Source organism: Bos mutus, chromosome 23 (genome assembly GCF_027580195.1).
Source record: "Bos mutus isolate GX-2022 chromosome 23, NWIPB_WYAK_1.1, whole genome shotgun sequence".
In the NCBI taxonomy this organism is placed as follows: Eukaryota; Metazoa; Chordata; class Mammalia; order Artiodactyla; family Bovidae; genus Bos; species Bos mutus.
Window position 1 is genome coordinate 42,144,404 of NC_091639.1, and position 25,750 is coordinate 42,170,153.

General features: G+C 55.6%; 1 protein-coding gene across 1 annotated transcript in view; it reads right to left on the bottom strand.

Moving 5' to 3' along the window:
- Nucleotides 1-24,517, bottom strand: part of ITPR3 (inositol 1,4,5-trisphosphate receptor type 3) — a 68,746-nt gene extending 44,229 nt beyond the window's left edge. The window contains exons 1-2 of the mRNA XM_070360719.1: nt 24,110-24,517; nt 9,622-9,692 (exon numbers count right to left, since the gene is read on the bottom strand). Coding sequence (XP_070216820.1) covers nt 9,622-9,692; nt 24,110-24,198 — 160 coding nt within the window. The 5' untranslated portion in view covers nt 24,199-24,517. The remainder of the gene's footprint in view (nt 1-9,621; nt 9,693-24,109) is intronic.
- Between the last annotated feature and the right edge of the window lie 1,233 nt (nt 24,518-25,750).

The following is a 25,750-nucleotide window of genomic DNA, read 5'->3' on the forward strand; positions in this document are numbered from 1 at the left end:
CACCCCAGCATGGGTTGACCCCAGAGAACAACTCCTTCCCAGAACTAGGGCCCCACGGAGTCTCTTGGATGGTGCCAGGAACCCCAAACTCAAGCCTGGCTTCAGGCTCGCGTCTTGGACAGGCAGTATCCCCAGGAATCTGGGGACAGGATATCCACGCCCTCTCTGGAGGAAGATACCATCATCCTAGTCCACAACCCCTCAGACCAGATGTTCCAATGCAATGACCCATATACAGTCAAAGAGAACCAGGAATTCCTGGGAGCCAGATGTCACAAGAGAAAACAAACCCACAAAGCAAGACACTAGAAACAGACACGAAGAGACTTCAGAAACAGCCATCGTCTGTAAAACTCTGCTTAAATCAATAAAGGAAAGCTTGAGGATCTCTGTAGAGAAACAGGAAACTATGAAATGTGACCCACCTAGACAGCATATTAAAAAGCAGAGACATTACTTTGTCAACAAAGGTCCATCTAGTCAAGGCTATGGTTTTTCCAGTGGTCATGTATGGATGTGAGAGTTGGACTGTGAAGAAAGCTGAGCCCAGAAGAATTGATGCTTTTGAACTGTGGTGTTGTAGAAGACTCTTGAGGGTCCCTTGGACAGCAAGGAGATCCAACCAGTCCATCCTAAAGGAGATCAGTCCTGAATATTCACTGGAAGGACTGATGCTGAAACTGAAACTCCAGTACTTTGGCCGCCTGATGTGAAGAGCTGACTCATTGGAAAAGACCCTGATGCCGGGAAAGAGTGAAGGCAGGAGGAGAAGGGGACGACAGAGGATGAGATGATTGGATGGCATCACTGACTCGATGGACATGGGTTTGGGTGGCCTTGGGGAGTTGGTGATGGACAGGGAGGCCTGGCGTGCTGCGATTCATGGGGTCGCAAATAGTCGGACACAACTGAGCGACTGAACTGAACTGAACTGATAAAATGTGACAGAGCAGAAAAAGAACCAAATAGAATTTCTAGAAATAAAAAAGCTTCACATTTAAAACTCACTGGAGGTAGCAAGAGATGCATCCTAATGCTATTCTATCCCATTCTTTGAAGGATGGTTGACCCCATGACAGCCTTAACAGCCCACAAGGGGTCAGAACCTGGATCTGAAGAACACACGCTGCCCTGGAGCATCCCAGCAGAGACTTGATGCCCGAAGTGATCCCTCCCTACTCCCTATTCCTCTTTATCTTTCTTGGAAACTTGCTACTAGAACTTGTCAAATTTGTCTTTTTCTCTTACACAGATCCTCCCTTAGAGCCTTGCCCATAATACATAACATATAATGCTTGTTGATCCCACTCATGGGCATATTTAGGAGAAAAGTCTAAGTCAAAAAGATATACGCACCCCAACGTTCACAGCAGCATTATTTACAACAGCCAAGACACAGAATCAGCCTAAATGTCCATCTGCACATGAATGGCTAAAGAAGGTGTGGTATATAGACACAATGGAGTATTAGTCAGCAATGTAACAGAAGGCCGTTTACAGCAACCTGGATGGACTTAGAGATTATCATATTAAGTCTGAAAGAGAAATACAAATACCATATGATATCACATATGCAGAATCTAAAAAAGTGATATAAATGAACTTATTTATACAACAGGAAGAGATCCACAGATACAGAAAGCAAACTTACAGTTACCAAAAGGGGTCAGTGAAGGTAGTGAGGGCTGGGGTGGGAGGAGAGACGAACTAGGAGACTGGGATTAACGCACACACACTGCTGTACCCCAAAACAGACAGATAACAAGGATCTACTGTAACAGCACAGGGACCTATATTCAATAGCTTGGAAAAGAATCTGAAAAAGAATATATATACATACACAGTGTATAGTGTTGGTCACTCAGTCGTGTCCGACTCTGCGACGCCATGGACTTTTTAGCCCATCAAGCTCCTCTGTCCACTGACTTCTCCAGGCAAGAAAACTGGAGTGGGTTGCCATGCCCTTCTCCAGGGGATCTTCCCCACACAGGGTCAAACCCAGGTCTTCTGCATTGTAGGCAGATTCTTTGCAGTCTGAGCCACCGGGGAAACCCATACATACACATATATATATATGTGTGTGTGTATATATAACTGAATCACTTTGTTATACATCTGAAACTACCACAACATTGTAAACTAACTATACATAAATTTTTTTAATGGCTTAAAAAACAGAGGAGAAAAGCAAGTAAAAAAAAAATGCTTATTGAATGAATAAATGATTTGAGCCCACTAAAATGTTTGTGGGAGACTTCCCTGGTGGTCCAGAGAAGGCAATGGCACCCCACTCCAGTACTCTTGCCTGGAAAATCCCATGGACGGAGGAGCCTGGTAGGCTTCAGTCCACAGGGTCGCAAAGAGTCGGACACGACCGAGCGACTTCACTCTCACTTTCCCTGGTGGTCCAGTGGTTAAGAATCTGACTGCCAATGCAGGGGACACAGGTTCGATTCCTGGTCCGGGAAGATTATATATGCCACGGGGCAACTAAGCCTGTACACCACCACTACTGAGCCCTCGAGCCGCAATTAACAAAGCCCACGTGCCCGAGAGCCTGTGCTCGCAACTAGAGAGTAGCCCCCACTGACCACAACTAGAGAAAGCCCGTGCACAGCAACGAAGACCCTGCACAGCCAAAAGTAAAATGAATAAATAAACGCATGCTTGAGGTTCACCCCTGCGCACACCTCCCTGCTGTCACACTGCTTCGCTCTTTGCCCAGAGGTGGCCCTGCCCAAATCCAGGAACAGCCAGAACCTTCCTTTTTGCCAGAGTGCAGGGCAGAAGGGAGGAGAGAAGGAAAGGTGTAAGGGCAGGGGGAACTGGGCCCACACAGGAGCAGCAGCATCAAAGGCCAAGGAAAAGTTGAGCTCCGGGGGGTTTCCTACAGTAAGAACTGTGTGCTTGGGCATGGACCAGGGGTGCCAGGCACAGGGCTGGTGAGGCTGCAGACAAGAGGATATTCATTTATTAAATAAAATCAACTGACATTCCCAGAAACTGACTGTTGTTGTTTAGTCACTCAGTCGTGTCCAACTTTTTGCAACCCCATGAACTGCAGCACACCGGGCTTCCCTGTCCTTCACCATCTCCCAGAGCTTGCTCAAACTCATGTCCATTGAGTTGGTGATGCCACCCAACCATCTCGTCCTCTGTCGTCCCCTTCTCCTCCTGACTATGGTATGTAATACTCCAAAAACCACTGTGTAGAATCATCCAGGGGAGTTGGGAGATTTAAAAAAAACACAAACTCTCAGGTCCCCCATAGACCTGGGCAGTGGGTGAAGCCTAGAGAAATGCATTTTTAAAGGCACACCCCACCCAGACCCCCAATCCCAAGCGGTTCTTCTGTTCAACCAAGGTTGAAAAGCACTAGCAGGGGATTCGAGACGAGAACAGAGCACAGGGAATAAAGTTACGCAGCCAGTTATGCATAAGCTCTGTATAAATCATGTAAACACCTGTTTCTAATCTTTAACATTTAGACTCATCTTACAGAACACTGAAGACTCCACTGTGGTTACAGAAGAGAACGCAAAGCTTATTCAGCCTTAACGATGTGCAACTTAAAGGGTGCGTGGCTGGTAGAAGGTGTACACCAGGCAGAGCACTGTAGGAGCTGACGGGATGAGAAATAAAGATGTGACCGCGATACTCGGGTCTATAAAGGTGGCACTGGAGACTCCACACCAGCGACAGGATGCTGCTGGGGTGGGGGAGGGGAGAGAGTGGAGGGACGAGCCAAGTGAGCGAAACTCTCCTGGAATAAAGCACATTTGGTGACCTGGGGGAGCAAGCAGAGAAATGATGCAAAGGGTGAATGGGTTTGCCTTCTCTGGTTCCACTGCTGGGGGAGGCACTGAACGGGACCACCCCAGCAGGGAGCAAATTTGCAGTCTGGATCAGAACCCACTCAGACGTCCCTTCCCTTGCACTCAGCAATTTCACCACTGGTCCTTCATTGAATAACCACCACCACCACCTTCATTCCTACAGCACAGGCACATCTGTACAAAGCGACGAGAGGACTTCCCTGGTGGTCCAGGTTAGGAATCCGCCTGCCAACGCAGGGGACGCGGGTTCGACCCCTGGTCTGGGAAGATTCCACGTGCCGTGGGGCAACAGAGCCTGTGTGCCACAACCACCGAAGCCTGGGCTCCCCAGAGCCTCTGTTCCCCAACAAGAGAAGCCACCACGACGAGAGCCCCCGTGTCGCCACTGGAGAAAAGTCCGTGTGCAGCAACAAGATCCAGCGCAGCCAAAAATAAATAAACAAACCTCAGTTTTAAAAAACGTGACAAGAGACAAGGGTCTTCAGCAACACTGTTGAGAATGATAAAGACTGGAAACAGGCCATGGCCCATTGAAGCGGACTGGTTAAATAAATTACAATGGAGCCATGTGAGGGACAGCTGTGGCGCAGTGGCAGGGGAGAGTCAGAAATCCAGGCTGCAACCTGGGTAAATCCTGGAGCAATTAGGCTAAGTGAGACATGCCAGTCCCCAAAGAACAAATACTGTATGATTCTACTCATGTGAAGTACTTAGACTAATCAGATTCATAGAGACAGGAAGTCGGATGGTGGGGTGGGGGGAATGGGGTGTGAATGGGGAGTTATTATTTAATGGATATAGAGCTTCATTTTACCAAAGGAAAGCAGTTCTGTGGATGGACGGTGGTGACAGCTGATGAGAGTGCTTAATGTCATTGACCTGTACACCCATACATTTTTTTTTTTTTTTTTTTCAGGCCAGGTGGTGCAACTTGCAGGATCTTAGTTTCCTGACCAAGTATCGAACAGGGGCCCTCAGCAATAAAAGCACAGAGTCCTAACCACTGAACTACCACAGAATTCCCACGACCTGTACACTTTGTCAACAAAGGTCCAAACAGTCAAAGCTATGGTCTTTTCAGTAGTCACGTACAAATGTGAGTTGGACCATAAAGAAGGTTGAGTGCCGAAGAACTGATGCTTTCGAATTGTGGTGCCAGAGAAGACTTGTAAAAGTCTCTTGGACTGCAAGGAGATCAAACCAGTCAATCCTAAAGGAAATCAACCCTGAATATTCATTGGAAGGACTGATGCTGAAGCTACTGCTCCAATGATATGGCCACCTGATGTGAAGAGCCGCCTCACAGGAAAAGACCCTGATGCTGGGAAAGATTGAAGGCAGGAGGAGAAGGGGACGACAGAGGTTCACATGGTTTGATCCCATCCCCAACTAAATGGACATGAGACTGAGCAAACTCCAGGAGATGGTGAAGGACAGGAAGTCTGGTGTGCTGTAGTCCATGGTGTCACAGAATCAGACACAACTTAGTGACTGAACAGTACAATACACGATACACTTAAAAATGAATATGATGGTAAAGTTTGTGTAGCTATTCACCACAATTAAAAAATAAATATTTTTGAAATGCTTAAAATTAGATCATCTGTAGGAACAGTTTTCACAGTTGTCCAGGAATACGGATACAAATGAGTTTTTAAAAGAAAAAAAAAAGGGAAAGAGAGTCCAAGATCTCTATGTACCAATATAGAAAGGTCTCCAGTAGGATCTACCCACAGCAAGACTCACAAAGCAAAAAGAGCAAAGACACAGAACTGAGTATATAGAATACCACCCCAGGGACTTCCCTGGTGGCCCAGGGTTTGACTGCAAGGGACACGGCTTTGACCCCTGATTCCTGGCTGAGGAACTAGGATACCAATGCCTTGTGGGTATGGCCCCAAAAAACAATGCTACCCCAGGGTGAAAAAGGAGGGGAGTCTAAATATATGTTTGCATTTGCAAGAAGAACCACGGGGAGGACGCATAAGAAGCTGAAGAAAGTGGTTCCCCAGAGGAACAACAATGGAGATGGGCGAGGGTGTGAGAGCAAGTTCCTGAAGGATGCCTGCACAGTGTTCTGAGGTGTAACCGGATGAGTAAATTACCTAGTTAGATTCTCCAGTGGGGCTGTCCCTGGAAATGGGGACGGGGTGGGGGGGGGGCACCAGTGCTCTCATCTGGATCCTAAAGTCTGTATTTGTATCCCTTTTATAAAAGGAAAAAAAGAAAAGATGAAGAATAAAATTCTAAGTACCCCATAAACATATGAAAAGATGTTCCCGTCTCAGTAGTCAGAGGAATGCAAATTAAAACCACAGTGAGATGCCATTTCACACCCAGCTGGCTGGAAGACATTTAAGCGGGACAAAACCAGGATGGGGCTGCAGTAAGGGCACCCACAGTGTGTCGGGGGTGAGTGGGGGTGAGCCCGCACAGCCCCCAAGGAAGGCAGCGGGGGCCAGTCCTAGTGAGACAGAAGAGCTGCCACCCACCGGGGTCAGCCCCCCTCGGAACACACCCGAGAAACCCTTGCCCGCGAGCTCAGGGAGACACGTGTGCACAGGGTGCCCACAGCGGCATTGTTGGCAACTGTCAAAAACTGCGAACGAAGTAAAGGTTCATCACAACAGAACCGAATAAAGGACTGCAGTTGGCTCACCCAGTGGAGTATTACGCAGCAACTGAACAGATGAACTAGAGCCACAGGGATCAATACAGATAAATCCCCACAACAGTGCAGCAGGAAAAAACTGCAGAAAGGTCTGTACGGAAGGCTACCTTTAATATGTGGGGTTGGAAAAATGGAAAAGAATACCCTACATAACTCATGCAAATGTCTCTACATGTTAGTAGCAAAAGCAGGCCCCTGGATGAGGTTTTCTGAGCGTGTCTGCCTCTGGGGAACGGGAAGGGAGAGAAGTCAGGGAAGACACAGCGGGCTTCGGCATAAGATGCCGTCTCTTTAAGAATGAAGAGGACTTTATACATGTTTCAATGTCATTCTCCCTTAAAACAAAAAAAAATTAAATATTTAAAAAAAAAAAAAAAAAGAATGAAGAGGACCTGAAATAACCAGGGCAGAAAGGATTTGAGAGAGCTCAGTCATGGGTACGCTGTCTTCACACGCTCTTTTCAGTAGTTGAAATGGATCTTAATAACAATACAAGTAACAATGAACCGGGCTTGGAAGACGGGGAGGGAGAGCAGAGGCCTGAGGCTGGGGGCGGAGGGCACCCAGTGTGAAGCACAGGAAGTCCCCTCATCTAGGCCTGCCCCAGCACCTGCCCCCCCTGGATGGGGTAGGTGACCTCTACCCTCTTCTTGGGGTTGCCTAGCAGGGATGCGAACGCGGAGCTTCCCAGGGAGACCGGAGGCGCGTCATTCTACACTGGGCCTCCAGCACCAGCCTGGAGGAGGAGAGGGCTGTGGGACGGACCCTGCGCAGACCCGGCCCAGCGGGAGAGCAGGACTCACGGGAGCCATAACCCAAGGCCCTAACCCGAGGCCCCTGCAGCGAAGCGGAGGCCAGGGAGGCCAGGCTGGCGCATGGTGCCCGACACACTGGGGCGCCTGCAGGCTGGGCCTCCCGGGGCCCTGCCAGCTCCAGAAAGAATTCCCTGAGCATGTCGGGGCTTGGGACGGCCCTGGGAGGTACCGGAGCTGAGACCACAAGCAGGGAGCTAACCAGAGGCCGATGGAGGCCGGGCAGGGGCTTCACGGGCTTGGCCGCCCCGCCTGGGGACCTCCAGGGTTGGCGGCAGGGGAAGGGGGAACACGCCGCGTGGGGAGAGAGGGCAAGACGCAACTCCCAGCCAGGGCGAGGCCCCCCAGGCGGCCTCAGGAAACGGCAGGCCGGCCATCCCTGAGAGTTCTAGGCAAGTTCTAGATGCCTGCTGAGGCCCCCACACCCTGGGGGGGGTTCTCCCTCCAGGGCTGTTTGCGGGAGAAACACAGAACAGCGAGAGGCCAGGCTCCAGGGTTGGGGGGGACCCTGGTCTCGAAGCTGGAAAGGTCTGTGCCCACGTCTCTCACCCCAGGTTCTCACTCTGGCGAACACCCACCAGCCAGGGTGTCGCACGGACCCCTGTCTCAGAGGGTGGGCTTCTTCTCAGGTCCACACAGGGCCCCAGGGGGTCCAGAGGGTCTCGGCCCGCCTCACCCCGACACCCAGGCCAAGGGCAGCAGGGGCAGGAAGGAAGCTGGAGGCCGAGCCCCCCGGGTGTCTCCGGGGATCACGGGGCAGCCCCCAAGGCTGGGGGGGGCCCTGCTCACGGGCTTTGGGACAATAAGGAGGAAGAGAAAGGAGGGGGCGGGAGGAGGGCAAGAAGTCAAAGGAGCACTTGTTCTGCTAAGTAGAGGTTTTGTTGTCAAAAACTGGCCCCAAACTCTGTCTCCGGGAACTCCAGGGCAAGCCTTGTCCACCACACCCCACTGTCCGTCAGCACCTCCCACCTCGCAGCACAGCTGACTCCACACACGGCCACACCGCCATCTTCTCTTCTCCTGTCGGCCCCGGTCACCCCCACCCGGCTCAGCCCAGCCTCGGGACCCTCACCACGCCATCCAGTCCTAAGTTCTTCCTAAGAACTTGCGCGAAGCCCTCAGCCAAAGCAGAAAAGTGCAAGCTCTCCTCTTTCTGACTCCAGGAAAGTGCAGGTGTGCCCCTGCCCTCACCCTAACTGCCCCCCGCCCCCACTTCAGGACCAGGGCGGTCCGAGCTGCGAGCTGCGTCTCCAAGCAGGTGGCCCGCACAAGCACCCTCCGCCTTTATCAAGAGCACGGCCGATAAAGATGAGGGACACAGGCGGTGCTGGTGGGAACCAGGGAGGGGCCCAGGGTCGGGGAAAAGGTGAGGGAGTGTGGCCAGACAGGGCTGGACAAAGAGAACACGTGGCCAGGCACGCCCCGACCTAAGAGCCCACTCAGGCACGCGATGGAACAGAACAGCAGATATGGGTCCCCTGTGGCCTGGGGGGACCCCCTCTGTCTCCTCTGTACTCCAATGGACGGGCAAGGCCCCCCGGCAGACAGCCCAGGAGGCCGCAGGGCCCTCTTGAATCCTGCTCCCTCCATCAACCGCATCCCTCTCAGGACAATCCCAGCTGACCTCTCCCCAAGGAGCAGCCACGTGGGCAGACAGACGGCACCGCCCGGCGTGTCGCGGCCCGCTCCCACCCTGCCCACCACACCCAGGATCTGTCTGCCTGCCTCAGCCTCACAGGGAGTCACCACAATGACAGCTTCCCCAGCTGGGCGCAGGGGCAGCAGGGTTTCAGCCCCAGGCCCGCAGGGCAGGCGGAGGAGCCCGCAGACTGCAGGGCACACAGAGCGTGCAGGCGGATGCCCAGAGTCACACGGCAGAGCCAGAGCCCACACCACAAGCCCCCTCGGGCAGGAGTCACCCATGCCGCCTGGGACCGAGGATACAGTCACAACCGGGGCTGGGAGGAGGGAGGAGGGCAGCGGGGGCTCCAGTCCCCACACCAGGCGGCATAGAGCAGGGCTTGCAGCCTGGGCCTCCTCATGGCTGAGCAGGTCCTCAGCAAACACCCAGTCACGCAGAGAGCCTTGCGGGTGGCGGGAAGGTCAGGGGACGACAGGCCCCCATGGCCAGAAGTGGGTGCGCCCCTGAGAAGTACCGTGTGCCTCCACAAAAGTGAAGACAGAGGCCACCCTGACAAGAAGGCATCCTTTGGCCAACGGGGGTTCCACAGACCACACGAGGGCTGCGGGCACCCAGCCTGACCCACCCGCCCAGGACTCGGCGGGGGCTCAGAGGACTCACCTCGGAACTTCTTAGGGGGGTTGTCCAGGTCGCCAGCCGCGGGCTCCACCACACAGCGGTCATCCACCAACCTGCGGGATGAGGCAGCGAGTCAGCACAAAGAAGACGCCCGCCTGCCCAGGCGGCCCAGGGCACCAGGAAGGCCTCCAAAGAGACCGCACGAGGGACAGAATGGAAGGCTGGGTTAGCAGATGTAAACTTTTATACATGGAATGGGTGAGCAACAGGCTGTTACTGAGCAGCACGGAGAACTACATTCTGGAATGGAAAAGAATGTAAAACAGAATGCATGCATGTCAAACTGAATCACCTTGCTGTACAGCAGTAGCTAACACATCACTGTATGTCAACTATACTTAGACAAAAGAAAGAAACCTCTCCCTCCATCACTGACGATCCCATACCATCAAGTCACCGCCTTTCCGGGCGCCACTGTTAAAAGGCGAGGTCCCCTGGGTGGGGGTGGGGGAGCCCCCACAAAAAGCACAGAGACACATGGAGTCTGCCACTGCCCTCACCCGCTGGAGCTGCGTCCTGGGGGTCTGCGGCCGGCCTGGGCTGCCACACACTGCCCACGTAACTCCTGTCACGGCACTCAGACCCCACCCAGACCTGATGGAGGAGGGAGAGAGAAGGGGGACCGAGAGACAGAGCCTCGGAGAGACACAGAGAGACAGAAAAGACAGAGTCAGAAAGACAAACAGGGTAAGAAGCACAGGCAGAGAGACTGAAGCAACCCGGCGAGAAACGCTGATGAGACAGCAGCCTAGGGGGCAGCCTCTGCGTCTCAAAGACAAGACAACAAACCTTCCCAGCCTCCATCAGGCCCATTCCACACCCTCCGCTGTGGTCACCCTGGGCCCGAAATTCCTCCCCTCTATCCTGGCTGGGGTTAATCCTGAGTCTCTGGAGGACACCCACCCACCCATCCATCCATGCCCACATTTAACATTCTTCAACGCCACACAAGCCTCTAACACTATGATGGTGACGATGACGACCCACCATCTCAGAGGCCAGCTCTATCTCAGCACTTCACAACCTCCGCCTCTGAATTCTTACCAACTCACCGCAGGGGGCTAGTCATGAACACTATTTTATAGAGGAGGAAACTGGGTTTGAACACTAATTTGTCTCAAGTCACAGAGCTAATTCCAAAGCCTCCTTCTGGTCCTCCCCTCCTTGGACTGGCCAACAAGGCCTTTTGTGATCTGACCTCCACCCACTCCCTAGCCAGCCTCACAACCTCCCTGCCCTAGCTGTGCTAAAATCTCTGGTTGATCCCAAGGTCCCTGGAGCTCTCACCTCCACAGAGTGGTCCCAGCAGCCGCCCCCGCTCCCCTCCAAGCCCCTCCATTCTTTCATCCCTTTATCTTCAGTCCCTCCTTCCTTGGCCAGTGCCCTCCCGCCTGCCGCATCCCCTACCCACCTAGCCCTGTGTTCCCACAGCGCCGGGTCCTGGCCTCTCCCTCGGCCGTGTCTCCTCTGGGGCTCCTCGCGGTGTCTAGACCATGAGTTCCCTGAGGACAGGAGCCTGGGGTTTCCCCTTAGGAATCACCAGCACGACACAGTCCACAGTAACAATAATGACAGCAAGCAGGATTTTGCTTCTAATGTTTTCATATATTATTTAATTTTCTAAGTCTCCCCTGTTTTTGCAGGAGTTCCTCCATTTTGCAGGAGATACGGAGAGGGCAAATGATCCGGCCGAGGACACACAGCCAGCAAGCAGCAGAGCTGGGCTTTGAAGGCAACAGGTGCAGCCTCAGGAAGGGGAGAGAAGGGCCTGCTGTGAGGACCCACTCAGACCCCTCCCCATTCCCAGCCTCCAGCTCCATCCTCTCTCCTCCACCAGCACTCAGGCCCTTGGTCATCTTGGCCACGCACGGGTTCAAAGCACGGCTTGTAAATTTACTGATAACTTCCGCCTCCACCTCCTCTGTCCCTCTTCCCTCAAACTCCAGATTCGTAATCTAACCACCCACTCCACGTCTCCACTTGGATGTCCACAGGAATCGCAAATTCAGCACGTTCCCAACGCGGAGCTCCTGCTCTTCTTGATGCCCTCTCTCCATCCAGCTAATCCCTCCTTCCAATTGCCTGGTCCTCTCGCTCACCTCTCACAGCTAACCTGTGAGGAAACGCTGTGGGCTTTATCATTAAAATATGTACGGAATCTGAATCTAAAATATGACAAAAAGAAACCTATCTATGCAACAGAAACAGACTCACAGACATAGAGAACAGACACAGACATAGAGACTTGGGGTTGCTGCAGGGGGCGGGGGACGTCAGGGAGGGACGGAGAGACTGGAGTTTGGGAGGAGCAGATGCAAACTATTATACAGAGGAGGGAGAGAGACAAGGTCATACTGCAGAGCACAGGGAACTACATTCAATATCATGTGATGAAATCACAATGGAAAATAATATATATGTATAAATGAGTCACTTTGCTGTACAGCAGAAGTTAACACAACACTGTAAATCAATTGTACTTCAATAAAAATTTTTTTTATTATGTACAGAATCTGACTTTTCATCACGCCAACACCACTTGGTCCAGGCACCCGGCGGCTCTCACCTGGTATCACTGTCTCCTAACACCCCTCTCACCTCTACAGCCTGTCCTCCACATAGCAGCAAAGGGATTCCTTGAAAAGGTCAGTCAAATGAGGGCAGTGCTCTGCTGGGAACCTCCAAAACCACCCATCTCAGAGGGTAAGGCAAGAACTCACAAGACCCCTTCACCTCTCACACCTCATCTCCTCCCCACCCCACCACCCCCGCCCCTGGCCCACTCTGCTCCAGCCCACCGTCCTCCTCCAGGCTCCTCAAACCTTCCAAGAGACTTGATCTCAGCTCTTCCCTCTGCCTGGCACTCTCTACCCTAGACACCCTCTTAGCTCCACCCCTCGCTCATCTCCTTCAGATCTCAGCTCAGATGACCCATTCCTGTGGCCAGGCTCCCTCCCTGCCCTTTTGAAAACTGTGGACTGCTCTCTCTCTCACACTTCTCATCTCCTTCAGATCTCAGCTCAGGTGACCCGTTCCTGTGGCCAGGCTCCCTCCCTGCCCTTTTGAAAACTGTGGACTGCTCTCTCTCTCACACTTCTCATCCCCCTGCCCGCCTCACTGTTCTCCACATCACCACTTGGCCTGCTACAGAGTTTATTTGGGGTCCTATTCCTCCCTGACCTGAGATGGAAGGTTCATGAGGACAGGGATGTGTCTGTATTGCTTCCTCCTGTATCCCCAGCACCTGGACCACCTGTCTGGCACGGAGTGGCACACTCGGAATACACACTGAGTGAATTAATCATTTTACTAGCTACTGAGGGAAGCACACGAGAAGCAAAAGATAAGGTCTCTGCCTCAGGGAGTTCAAAACCTCACTGGGAAGACAAGTCACAGACTCAGAAGAGTTCATGATCTAAGGAATACGCATGGGTGCCAACTGATGGTACCAGCTGTGGATTCTGTCCAAGAAAGGGAGAGGTCAGAGCTTGGCCAATCAGAGAAGGTGTGAGAGAAGAGGCAAGAGCTGTGCAGAGCCTTGAATAATTCATAGAATTTCCTGTAAGACATTAGTGAATCAGATTAGCTGGCTGTCTCTTGGCAAAGCCCTGAGAGGAGGGGTTGCAGGATGGTAAGTTTGGGCAGGGGAGGGGAGGAAGTCGGGGCGGGCCTGGGACCTGGCACTGCTGGGGGTACCGGACAGCCAGAGGGCATTATGGAAGTCAGGGCAACCGAGAGAGGCTGGGGTACCCCCACAGCCTCCATCTTGTCCAATGCATAAGGCCCTGTAGAGGCCATCTCCCCAGAGACTCCCAGTCTGAGGAAAACCCATCCTCACCTCAGAAACTCTCCATCCCTCTCCTGGGAACTCTTTGTCTGGGTCACACGTGCAGAAAAAAGGACAAGCAAGTTTGGATGCCTGGCGTGCTTTTCCTAATCCCCCTGGCACAAATGTGCCTGGTCATCATGTGGATGTCCTTCTGTCCCCGCCCACTCTGGCATAGCTTCTGAAGCCCTGCTGTCTCCCACTGAGCCCCTCCCCAGTGCCCAGTGGTTTACAGAGAGCAGAGCACATTTGGGGAGTGCAAGCTGAAGCCTCTTAGAGAAGGGGAGGGGTTGATCAGGAGCGGAGCTTGGCTTCCAGCAGAGCTGCAAGCAAGGTCAGAAAGGAAAACATCCCAGATCGGCAGCCAAGAGGGGACAGGAATGGTCTGTATGGGCGACCAGAACAGAGAAGCAAGCCATGTGGGCCATGAAATTAAAAAGGCACGGGGCTCCAGGAAGGCATCAGGAAAACGGACAGGGACTTTCAGGACTTCCTCCGGGATCCAACATCCCACTCCCTCCCTTCTCCAAGTGCGGGTCCTGGATGAGCAAAATCAGCACAGCTTGGGAACATTCCGCACCCCTCCCCTGCAGCCTCTGAGGGATGGCACCTCGCCCTCCCCATCATTTCATTTCCCATCTGGAGGGCAGCCCTCCACCAAGCCCGTAGGCAAAGAGGGCAGCCAGCGGCAGGGTGTTTAGGAGGTCCCAAACTGCCCCGCAGCGCGCCCGCGGAAGTCTCCCCTCCGTCCCTCAGAAGCTCCTCCTCAGGACTGAGGCATCCCAAGAAGTGCTATCGGGGGGGGGGAAGGGAGGGGTGTCCCGTGAAGCTATTAACAGATAAGCGGGAAAGCCCTTATCGGACGGGCTGCGGAGAGAAAGACCCGAGATCAGAGGGAGGAACGAGGGCCAGGACTTCCGACAGCTAAGTTTCGATGGAGTGGGAGCCTCAGAGGGCGCGGCCGAGACTTTAGAGCCTCTGGGTAGAGCGAGAGGCGGAGAGGTGGTCGCCGAGCCCCGCGCAGAGGCCCCCTGAAGCCCCGCCCCGGCCCGCCGAGGCCCCCCCTGAAGCCCCGCCCCGATCCGCAGAGGCCCCCTGAAGCCCCACCCCGGTCCACCGAGGCCCCCTGAAGTCCCGCCCCGGCCGGTGAGGCCCCGCCCCGGCCGGTGAGGCCCCGCCTACTCGCGGAGGCCGCAGAGCGCTCCCGGCCAGCCCCGGCCCCGCCCCCGCCGCGGAACGAAACTCGCCTCCCCGCGTGCGGCCGTCGCCCCAACCGCGTCGCGGAGGGAATGCGAGCGCGGCCTCGCCCCAGCCTGCCTCCCACTGCAAGCCGCCGCCAGGACGCTGGGCCCGGGCCAGGCTCCCCCGGGGGCGGCAGGAGGCGGGCGCGAAGAGGTGGGGACGAGCCGCCAGCGCCCGCGCTTTCCTCCCCAGCCAGGGAGCCCGCGAGGGGCGGCCCCGGGGGAGCCCTTCCCACTGGTGGCACCCACATCCCGGCCGTACCCCCCCATTCTCCCTCAAGGTGGGGGCATCTGTGTGGGCTGTACTAGTCTGGTCACAGGTGTCCGGCTTCCGATGCGCACCTGGCGCCGTAACCAGAGCCGGGCTCTCCTGGGAGAAGCTGCCCCTCGCTTCCCCGTCCCCTCCCTGCCTGGGCGCCTCCATCCCCGTCCAAGGGCTGGGGAATGGCCTACTCCCGCCCGCGCTCAGCCAGCCCTGTTATCTCTGTCTGCTCCCCCCCGCCCCGCCCCCGCGTCCTGCCACCTCCAAGGCCGGCCGCACCTCCGCTCCTGCGAGTTCCCTGTCCGTCCCCAACAACTAAAGTGGGGGGGGGGGGCGCCTCAGCCAAGATCACTTTAGAAGAACCGACGCTCCACTGTGCAGAACACGTTTACTTTATAAATCGTTTTTACACCTAGTACCTCATCCCATTCTTACCACAGTCCAGTAAGGTTCACAGAGTTAAAGGAACCACCTGGTCCACGCAGCTGGTAGCTGATGGCATTTGTACAATCTAGGTCTCCATCAGTCCCACAAAACTTTACTGTGAAGGGATGATACGCTGGGTGTGGTCCCCACCCTCTGGAAGCTCCTGTCCACCATGCTGAGTCCTGTGAGAACAGGAGCTGCGTCCTACACTCTCGCCAACTGAGGACAGTGGGAGACACAAGATGGGTCTGAGCTTGCACCATGCAGGGCCCAGGAGGGATCAGCAGGGTGGGCAAGGGGAGGGGGTGAGAGGAGAGGGAGGGTCCGGCAGCAAGTCGGTGGGCAGGCCTGCCGTGGACCCTCTGAACAGGAGTTAGTGGACAGCTCTGCTCTAGAAGGATGTGGAGGGTGCTGCCCTGAAAATGCTCCAGGGCCTGCACCCCAAGACCTTGGGAAGGAAGAGAGAAAGGCAGATGCATCCAGGGGCATAGGCCCCATTCTGCCCAGGGTGGACTTTGAGATTAGGTGGAAGCCGTGGAAAAGGTAGTGGGGTGGGTCAGTGCTGCCAGGAAAGATTAGATAAGGAGGAGGAGCTAGAAGTGGTGCAAGTGACTATCAGAGAAGCAGCTGAGGAAAGAGGCCTGCAGACTGGAGAGACCCTCAAGGGTCCCTAGACAGCCCCTCCCTGATCTAGCCTGGGAAAGAGAGGTGCAGGGGGAGACCAAGGAGCTCAGGACGCACGGTTAAAGGAACAGCGAGTTCCAGACCCCAGATCTCCTGACTCCCCAGCCCAGGGCACTGGCCACCACCCCACAGATCTAGGCCAGACCCACGGTAGGCCATTCCCAAAGCAGGCACTGTCAGAACACTGGGATCGACTGGTGGTGGATGGAGGCCTTGGATTCCCCCTCCCCAAATACTCAGTCACATCCACTGGTGTGGGTGGGGAGGAATGCTGGGCAAGTAACCCAGGTTCACTGGCTGGGATCCCTGGCTCATCAGAGAAAAGCAGTCCACTTCTGCATCTTTGCAGAAAAATACCCATAAACCTGACCTCTACACGTCTTTCTTTACCAAGGATCCACCCGGAGCCACCAAAGGGACCAGAGTATATGGACTTCAAAATAAGCATGGCTCATCCTTTCAGAGAGCTTATGTCTAGAAAGGACAGCAAGCCACAAACTCAGGCTCTTGGGGAACCCCAAGAGTCTCCCCAGCAAGGAACAGAGGCAGCAAATGTGATTAAACCTGACCAGACAGAAATAAAGACCCTTGGCCAGGGCACAAGCTTTCAAAGCACTGCCTCTGCCCACAGGCCTGGATTTCTGGCTCTCAGGGGTGGGTAGGCTCTGGCAAGTCCTGGGGTCTCTATTAGGCCAAGGAGAAGAGCGACGGGGAGCAGGAGAGACAAGAGAGCTGAGAAAAGGCACAGAAGACAGGCAACCCTGGGCCACCCAGCCCACCCCCAGGCCTCTCTCCTGCGCTCCATCCAGGGCATGGGCTCTGGGCCTGTCCAACCTGCCTAATAACTGAGGCTGGAGGGGCCTTCGCAGGGGAGCCCCGAGGCCTAGGCCACCCAGCTTCAGACCCTGCGGGGCAGCCCTGATGACTCCACAAAGGGAGACTGTCTATAGCCTCCCCATCAGGGTGAGGAAGAAAGAAATGGGAGCAGGCGCTGCTTCAGATTAAAGGAGACTCCGGAGGCATTGTGAATCAAATTAACACGTGGACCTAGATCAGATCCTAATTTAAAGACACCGGTGGTCGAGGCCAGACTGAGAACAATGGAGTGGCTTGGCCTATGGATCCGGCCTTGGATGCTATTCGGAAATTACTAACTGGTGTGATGACAGGACTGCGGTCACACAGGAACATAGCCTATTTCTTAGGAATGTAAAATGAAGGATGTAGAGGCGAAAACATGCACTGCGTGTAATTTACCATGAAACACTTCAATAAAAAAATAAGCACAGTAAGTATGGCAAAATGTAAACAATCACTAGGTCTCAGTTGAGTTCAGTCACTCAGTCGTGTCCGACTCTTTGTGACATCATGAATCGCAGCACGCCAGGCCTCCCTGTCCATCACCAACTCCCGGAGTTCACTCAGACTCACGTCCATGGAGTCAGTGATGCCATCCAACCATCTCATCCTCTGTCGTCCCCTTCTCCTCCTGCCCCCAATCCCTCCCAGCATCAGAGTCTTTTCCAATGAGTCAACTCTTCGCATGAGGTGGCCAAAGTACTGGAGTTTCAGCTTTAGCATCATTCCTTCCAAAGAAATCCCAGGGCTGATTTCCTTCAGAATGGACTGGTTGGATCTCCTTGCAGTCCAGTGGTGGATATATGTGTTCTAAATAATTCTTTTTTTTTTTTTTTTTGCAGCACTGCAAGACACGAGGGACCTTAGTTCCCCAACCAGGCATCGAACCTGTGCCCCCTGCACTGGAGTGTGGCGTCTTAATCACTCGACCACTAGGGAAGTCCCTTTCCCTGCTTTTATAAATTTTATATATGCCTCCAGATGGTGGTAAGGGGTCAAAGGGACAGCACAGACCAGAGCTGTAAATACTTGGGAAAGTCCACCCATTGCCAGCAGCAGCAGCATCTCTGAGACACAGACCGAGTTCTCCCTCTCATGACCTGTCACCCCCGTCACCCTATGTCTAGACTCAGATCCTGGAAAGCTGGCTCTCCTGCAGGCTGGAGGAAGGCGGTGATGGCTGGCTGGCTGGCTGAGTGATGGGAGAGGGATTTGTGAACCAAATATGCACAGGTGTCTGCCTCAAACACCTGCAGCTGCCCCTGGGCTAAGATTTATGTTCACTGTCTCTTCTGGCTCTGCCCACCTGCCAGCCAAACAAATATGCACCTTTACACACACTGTGATCATTTCACTCCCCTGCTCAGTCCCCAGCCAGGAGTCCCCACAGTCTTATCTCCCCAAGTGCAATGTGTACCCCCTCTCCAAGCCCCGGTCCCACCACACCCTAGGTCCACTGTGCTGTCAATACCCAGCCTCATTTCTGCCCTGGTGTGGAAAATCTTGCAGCCTCTTCTCCAGTAGCCGTGGCGGACTCCTGCTGGGTCACCCCCCACCTCCCCAGGGGTCCGCCACGCAGAAGGCTGCAGGTACAAATGCTGGGAACCACCGCCACCCTGGGCGGGACCAGGGTGACACACGTGGGGGCTCGGAGCTGGGGCCTGTGATGAACTTACTGGAGATCTGGGCCCTGCTCTCCTCCCCTCCCCCCAGAGGCCTCCCTCCCTCCTCTCTCACAGCCCCTACTTCCAGGGAGGAGCCCCCCAGCTCCACATGGGTGAAGCGTGGTGAGCAGGCCTGGGGGTGGATTGCAGGAGATATCTGCTCAGGAGTAATCGAAACACAGACGCCTCCCCACAAAGGAAGGACAGAAAGCTGTCGTGACCCCACCCTGAAATCCAGCATATCACCCCACCCCCAGCCCAAGCCTCTGCCCCACCCACCCACAGCCTCACGGGGCCAAGAAGGGGAGGGGAGGGGACGTGGGTCAGGAATGTAGGGCAGGGCAGAGCAGGAGCAGCTGGCTACGGCAGGATTCTTTTAGGGCCCAGGAGGCGCAGGCAGCTAGGTCCCTGGAGCCCCAGGCTGGACCTTGGAGCTGATTCTGTCCTTGGGCCACCCCCACACTGACTCCTCTCCACTGCAGCCCTCCCCATCATGGCCACCACGCCCAACCTGGCCCAGCCTGGAGGGCAGAGACTGGCCCTACTCCCCACACCCCTAGTGCAATCCTCTCAGACTCGTGATGTGAAGTGAGCATCCCTGGGGCACTGGGTCCCAGCTTCCTCCTCCTCCTCCATCACCACCTCCACCGTCAGAGTTAGAGAGAGCCAGCAAGGGAAAAGATGTGCCTGGGCATTCCCTGGTGGTCCGGAGGAAAGGACTCCACATTCTCCCTACTGAAGGCCTGAGGTTCAATCCCTGGTCAGGGAACTAAGATCCCACACGCCACTCAGAACAGAAAAAAAAAAAAGGTGTGCCTTCCCTCTGATCCTGGACTTCCACTTCGGGGAACCTGTCCCAAGAGGATAACTGGACAAGTAGGTGTTCTGGCATGTAGGGACTAGGATGTTCAGTGAAGATTGTGTAGAATAGCAAGAAATGTACAGACAAGCCAAATGCCCAAGACTAGAGTTGCTTAAATAAGTGAGGTACGTCATGGGTACATCATGGGAAAAACACAGCTTAATGTATTCTCCCCAGAAAGCCAGCATACAAAGCCAGATGTGCAGTTTGACCATTTTGTACATGTTTATTTGTGGGTGCATAAAAGACTAGAAAGTCCATATAGAGGCTGTCAAGATAATCACAGTGGTATTGCAGATAACTTTTTATTTTAGTTTTTCAAGTTTTCTCCATGGAGCATATATTATTTTTTAATCAGGAGAAAACAGTATGGGAATCCCCTGGTGGTCCAGTGGTTAGGATTTGGCGCTTTCACTGCCGGGGCCTGGGGTTCTATCCTTGGTAGGGGAAATAAGATCCTGAAAGCCATGGAGCACAGCAAAAACAAAAAAGTTTTAATTAAGAAAGGAAAAAATATATATGTATTTTCCCAAAAACAATGGGTTGTATGGATTGCTCTAGAGGAGGCTGAGACCCTACCTTAGGACAGGGGTAAGTCCAACGTCTCATTCCAGTGAAATCACAATTAAATGAAAGCCAAGGGCAGTTCGGACATCTGCCCATGGAATTCAGTCTGCACGGGAAGGCCAGCGCCCCCTCCTGGAATTACCCGTGTCTCAGAGACTTAAGACTCAACGGGCTCTTAGGGACCATTTCTCCGGGCTCTCCACTGTACAGACTAGAACAGGCCAGACTCTGTCTTGGTTACTGATTCCCCAATGACTAGAACTGTGTCTGGCACATAGTAGGTGCCCATTAAATGTTTGCTGAATGACTTAGTGAGGTCTGATGAAAACTAAGAGATGGGCTTTCCAGACCAAGGAGCAGGCCTCAGACCCCACCCCTACAAGCGTTAATACAGTTGGTCTGACATGCTGGACCCATGCTGGAACTGGGTTTTAAGACACACAGGGATTCTCAGATGCAACAGAGCACCGTAGAGGATAATCATGGAGATAGAAACACTCTGAGAGGCAGGGCCTTGCCAAAATCACCCCTCCAGTTAGAGACAAAGCAGGTCCTGACCCTGAGACCCGGGGCTTCCTCCACATTGACCTCCGCCTTCCTGGGTCCTGACCTCCAAGGCCCACCCTCCTGGAAAAGCAGATCACAGCCCCTGTGATCACCGAGCCCTGAGTGACACACGTCCAGAGGCCCTGACCCCAAGTGGTGCTCCAAGGCCCAGCCATAGGCAATCTGACCCATTCCGGGCCTCAACTGCACGACCTAGTCCACCCACACTCCCCAGCTTACTGAAAGGGTCTGGGGGCCCCTCCTCTGGGCACTCAAAGTAGACCCTCAGGGAACTGCATGTGAGACCCAAGGGGCCCATCCCGCACTCGGGGCCAGTTCCCCACAGCCACTGCCAGAAGCCACAGTATATCCTTCACGGGCAGTGGCCTCCCTCCACCTCTGCTGCCTCCCACCCTGGGGTGGGGTGGGGGGGGCGGCACGAGGCAGTGTCCTGGCCATGCACTCCTGCCAAGGACACGCATGGGCCTGCTCTCCCTTCCTGCCCGAGGTTTCAGCCTGCTCCGGGATCCACTCCTCAGACCCCTCCCGTCCTTCCAACCCAGAGTTAATGTACAATCATCACCAGGAGCTCTAATTACCCAGGCGGCTCTAATTGGCCTCCTCCACTTGGCTCACAGAGCCCAGCTGGAATCTGAAGGCTGCCCCAGACTCCCTCCTCCACCAGTGCCTGCACTTCCCACCTCCCAGCTGAGCAGCCTCACTGGCCACCAAGGCTGCCCTTGTCTTCACCAAATTCATTTCCTCCAGCCCTCATTGGGCACCTCTTGGGCACCAAGCATTGGGATCACCTGGGAACTCAATCAAATCACCCTCCAGGGTGCGCAGATACGGGCACCAATAGCCAGGGTGAAGGCAAAGGGGGACCAGAGCTGAGGATGGAGGCAGAAAGATTCCGGCGAGGATGGAGCAGAGGGAGAATCAGAGAGTGATGCTTCTCTTTTAGACACCAAATGTCTAAATTTTAGGCTCAAAATGCAGATTCTGATTTAGTGGTACAGGCTCGGGTGTGAGATTATGTATTTTCTAACAAACCTCTCCGTGATGCAGATGCTGCTGGGCCAAGGACCACACTTCGAGTGGCCATGCTTTGCGGTGTTCAGAAATCATTCTTCCCTTGAGTTTGGCTCTGAGCATGTGCCCAGCACAGTGCCGGACTGGATGAATGGGATACTTAATCAGTCAGTCCTGGCAGAGTGCCCAGCATTAGAAGGCCCTACAGAGAAACCTCCAACTAATCATAAAGCGTCAAACAATACAGTTAACATCGGAGAGGAACTTGTACAAAGTAGTTTGACGCACAAGGGAAAAGCGGTTAATTCTGCCCTGGTTGGGGGTGGGGGGCTGGATCTCACAAAGGAAGCGCTTTGCACCAGGTCTGAGAGGGTGGGTCAGATTTACCCAGGTGGAGACTGGCTGAAGGGCGGGGGCAACACAGGAACAAAGGTAAAGAGACAGGCCAAGGTTCCAGGAATCTCAGTCCAAGTGGTGCATCGGGGGTGTGAAGAGGAGGTGAAAAAAAAAAAAGACAATTGATTTGGGGCCAGCACATGCCGGTGCTAGAGTGCCGTCTGGGAGGGCGGGCGGGCGTGCAGGCGTCGCGGCAAGTTGGGTGCTCTGGGAACCAGCCCCTGGAGCAGAAGCGCTCTGGCAGTCACAGGCCCAGCCTCAGAATCAGATTGGCGAGCAGGAGGCTGCTTCCTGGGGCAGGAAGGGCTGGGGCGGGAAGGAGCTGTTAGGAAGCAATAGAGGGAATCCCTGGCAAGGGGATGAGGCCCGTGTGAACGGCAGGAGGAGACGTTTCCCTTGGGCTTCCCTGGTGGTCCAGTGCCTGGGACTCCCCGCTTCCACTGCAGGGGGCGTGGGATGGGTCCCTGGTCAGGAAACTAAGATCCCACCTGCCAGACAGTGCGGCCCCGCCAAAAATTTCCCTTGATTCTGTTAGACGTCACAGGTGCTGAAAAAGCCCTCCTGGGGGCTTAGCCCTAACACTGGGCAACAGAGAAGATGGTCATTTCTCCAAAGCCCTGGGCCTGTCCAGACAGCAGAAAGGAGGCTTCCACCATCTGCCACACCCTCTGCTCCTTCCCTTGGTTATCAGAGGTGTTGACTCCGTGCCAGCCGGGCAGCCTGGCTAGAGGGGCAGTCCAAGAGTCGTTGCTCTCTGAGGGAGGTCAGCTCACCGTGCCCTCACCCACTCCCATCCTCTGGGAAACCGAACAAGAGAAGAGACTGGCGGGGAGAGGTCGAAGGGCTAGGGAGTCCGCATCTGAACGGAGAGGGGGCTGGGAAGGCCTGGAGGTGCTGAGATAAGGCTTGAGGTATGCTAGAATTCCCAGTCCGCATCCCCCTTTGGCTGACTCAGCCCTCCCGCCCTCGAGATCTTTCCCACACGACTAAAGCTAAACTCCCAACAAGACACCAAGGGAGCCAGGTGACTCCCACCTCCTGAGCTCAGGGTCAGCTCGCCCTGGGCTGAGGGTGCCAAGGCTGTCCTCCAAACCCCCGGGGAGAAGGCACCTTGTAGCCAGTTGGCGTCGAGATGAGTTGGGTCAGCAAAGAGGGTGGGTTCATCCTAAAGAACCGCTGGGTGTGGTAGATGAGACCATTTAACACAAGTCCGCAGACTGTAAAACGTGACACAGGTAACAGGCCCCACCCTGGGGCTGGAGAGGTGCAGGAGCCACTCTCCCCTCCGCCCCAGCGACTCACTCAACTGCCCTTCGGAAGATAAACCCATTTCCTCTCATTCTTTCCCTGCCCTATGCCAGCTCCGGGCCTGGCCCTCTCCAGGGACGTGAACGGATTCCTTGCTCGTCCAGACCCTGTGGGGTGGCGGCCAGAATTAATTAATGTTTGCAAAGTGCTCCAGAGATCCTGGGACCAGGGACGCAGGGGCGCCAGATGAGCTGCGCAGGAAATTGCCAGGGAGAGGCGGGGAGAAGGGGCCGCCTGACGGGACCTGGGACGCCTGGAAGGAGAGGGCGGGGAAGAGACTCCTAGAGACAGGGAGCGGGGCAGGAGAGAGCTCGGAGGAAAACGTGCGACCCTCCGAAGGTGCGGCAGGTCGGTAACTAGACGGCCCCGGGCTCCTGGCCCTCCCGTTCACCATCACCACCACCACGATTCCGCCTCGCTCCAAAGTCGGCCACGTCCAGGCCCGGATGCCTGTCCCCGACTACCGCCACGGCCACCCACCTGCCTTCCCGCATAGGGACCACCTGCAGAGGAAGTCCCAGGCGCCCCCTCCTCTGGGGAAGAAAGGCAAGCGTGCAAGGGTGGAGGCTTCGCGAAGGGGGCGCCTCCTGCCAACACAGGCGGGGCGCCCGACTCCTACCTAGGCAAATATTTCACTTCCTTTCTCTAAAAGGAGGCGAGCCGCTCCCCTGTTCCTTCAAGCTGGGGGACGACCAGGTCCCCTGACGGCAGGAGGCAGCAGCAGAACGCACGCAAATGGCACCGGGGCCCACCGCGCCCCCTCCCCGCCCGCGCCCCCCTCGAACTCGGCTCGCTCACCCCAAAGTGCTGATGAAGCCATTGACGGAGCCCTCGGCGTACAGGGAGACGATGTCCCCGATGTGGAGGAAGCTGGACATCTCGCTCATGGCTGCGGCCCTCGGGGGAGCCGGGGCGGTGGAGGCGCCCAGGGGCGCGCGACCAGGCGCGGTGCGGAAAGCGGAGACGACCCGCGAGGCCGAGCGGGGCGCGCCCCCACCTCGGAGCCGGGCGCTCGTCGCAGCCGGGGCGGGCTGGTGGCCCCCGGAGCGGAAGGCGGCGCGGCGCGGCCGGGGAGCCGGAGGTGGCGTCCGGGTGAGGAGGTGCCCGCGTCTCGGAACACCCGCCACCCGCCCGCCCGGCGCGGCCCGCGCCTACCTGCGGCGCAGAGGAGCAGGAAGTCTGGGGCAGCTGCACACACATGCAAATCTCGCCCGGGAGGCGGGGAAGCCACACCCCGCCCCCCCGGCCCGCCCGCCGGCACCCACGTGCGGCGGCCCGCCTCCCGCGCCCCTCGCGCGTCCGGGCCCAGCCTCCCGGACGCCAAGGCGGCCTCCAGCCCCGCGCGATCCCCACGGCTGCCGGGACAGATTTCCAGCTCCGGCGAGTCCCCGGCCAGCTTCCCGGAGCCGCCATCCCTGGGAGGCCCAGAGGGAGCTCTCCGCCCTCGAGGTTCGCCGAAACGTCTACTCGGCCCTCGAGTCGCTGAGGGCTGGGCGGGCGGCCGCGAAAGGGTGAGCCCGGGCGCCCCACGCGCGCTCCCTTGAACCGCGCCCGGAGGACGTGCCCAGGAGCGCCCTGGCTGCGGCCGCCCTGCGGCCACCGCACCGTCTCCGCTCCCAGCTGAGAGCCGTCTTGCGCGGAGAGGCGCGTTCATTCCTTCGCAGAGCACATCGGGATTCATTTTTCTTAACGTAAAAAGCCTTTTCATTGCACAAAAGAAAGTGCTAGGGCTTGGAGGGGAAATGAAGCAATGGGGTGGGTTTTGTTTTTTTCTCGCCGCATTCCTGTGTACAAAGAGATCCAACTTCCGAATCAGTTCAGCCGCTCCCTCTCCAGGAGTTGGCTCCAAAACTCCTGGCTTCTTCTTTCTTTTCTTTTAAGGGGGGAAGGAGGAGGGCAGGAGTGAAAACTACCTTCGCTGGTTAATTGCGCACCCGAGTGCCAACGAGGACCAGACCAGGGCCAGCCCCCCCGCCACCCCCGCCCCGGGAGTGACCCGCTATGGTGTAGCCGCTGAGCAAAATTTTGTTCATGAAGTCCTCCCCTCAAACGCCCGTCCCCAGCTCGCCTGCTTTCTGTTCTGTCCCCGGGCGCTGCGGTGTTTGCTTCCTAGTCCTTTTATCTTAGCTTCTGGGATAGAGTGCCCAGTGCCACCCATTCGATCACGTTTACTCCCTTCCGACACCCCCACCCTGACTTCCTGGGAAGGGGGAGGCTTATCCCTGGGCGATAGGGAGGAGGGGGCTGAGGATTGAAGCTGGGGATTGGAGGTGGAGAGAAAGACCCCGGAGGGATGAACTACGAGGAGCCAAGAGACAGCTGCTGACCCAGGGGGAGAGAGTGAGGAGTCCCTGGACCTGTGGCTTTTTCACAAAGACCCCTAGAATGTGGGAGAGGAGGACGCCTCCAGGACTGCTGAGTTCAGTATTTTCCAGTCTT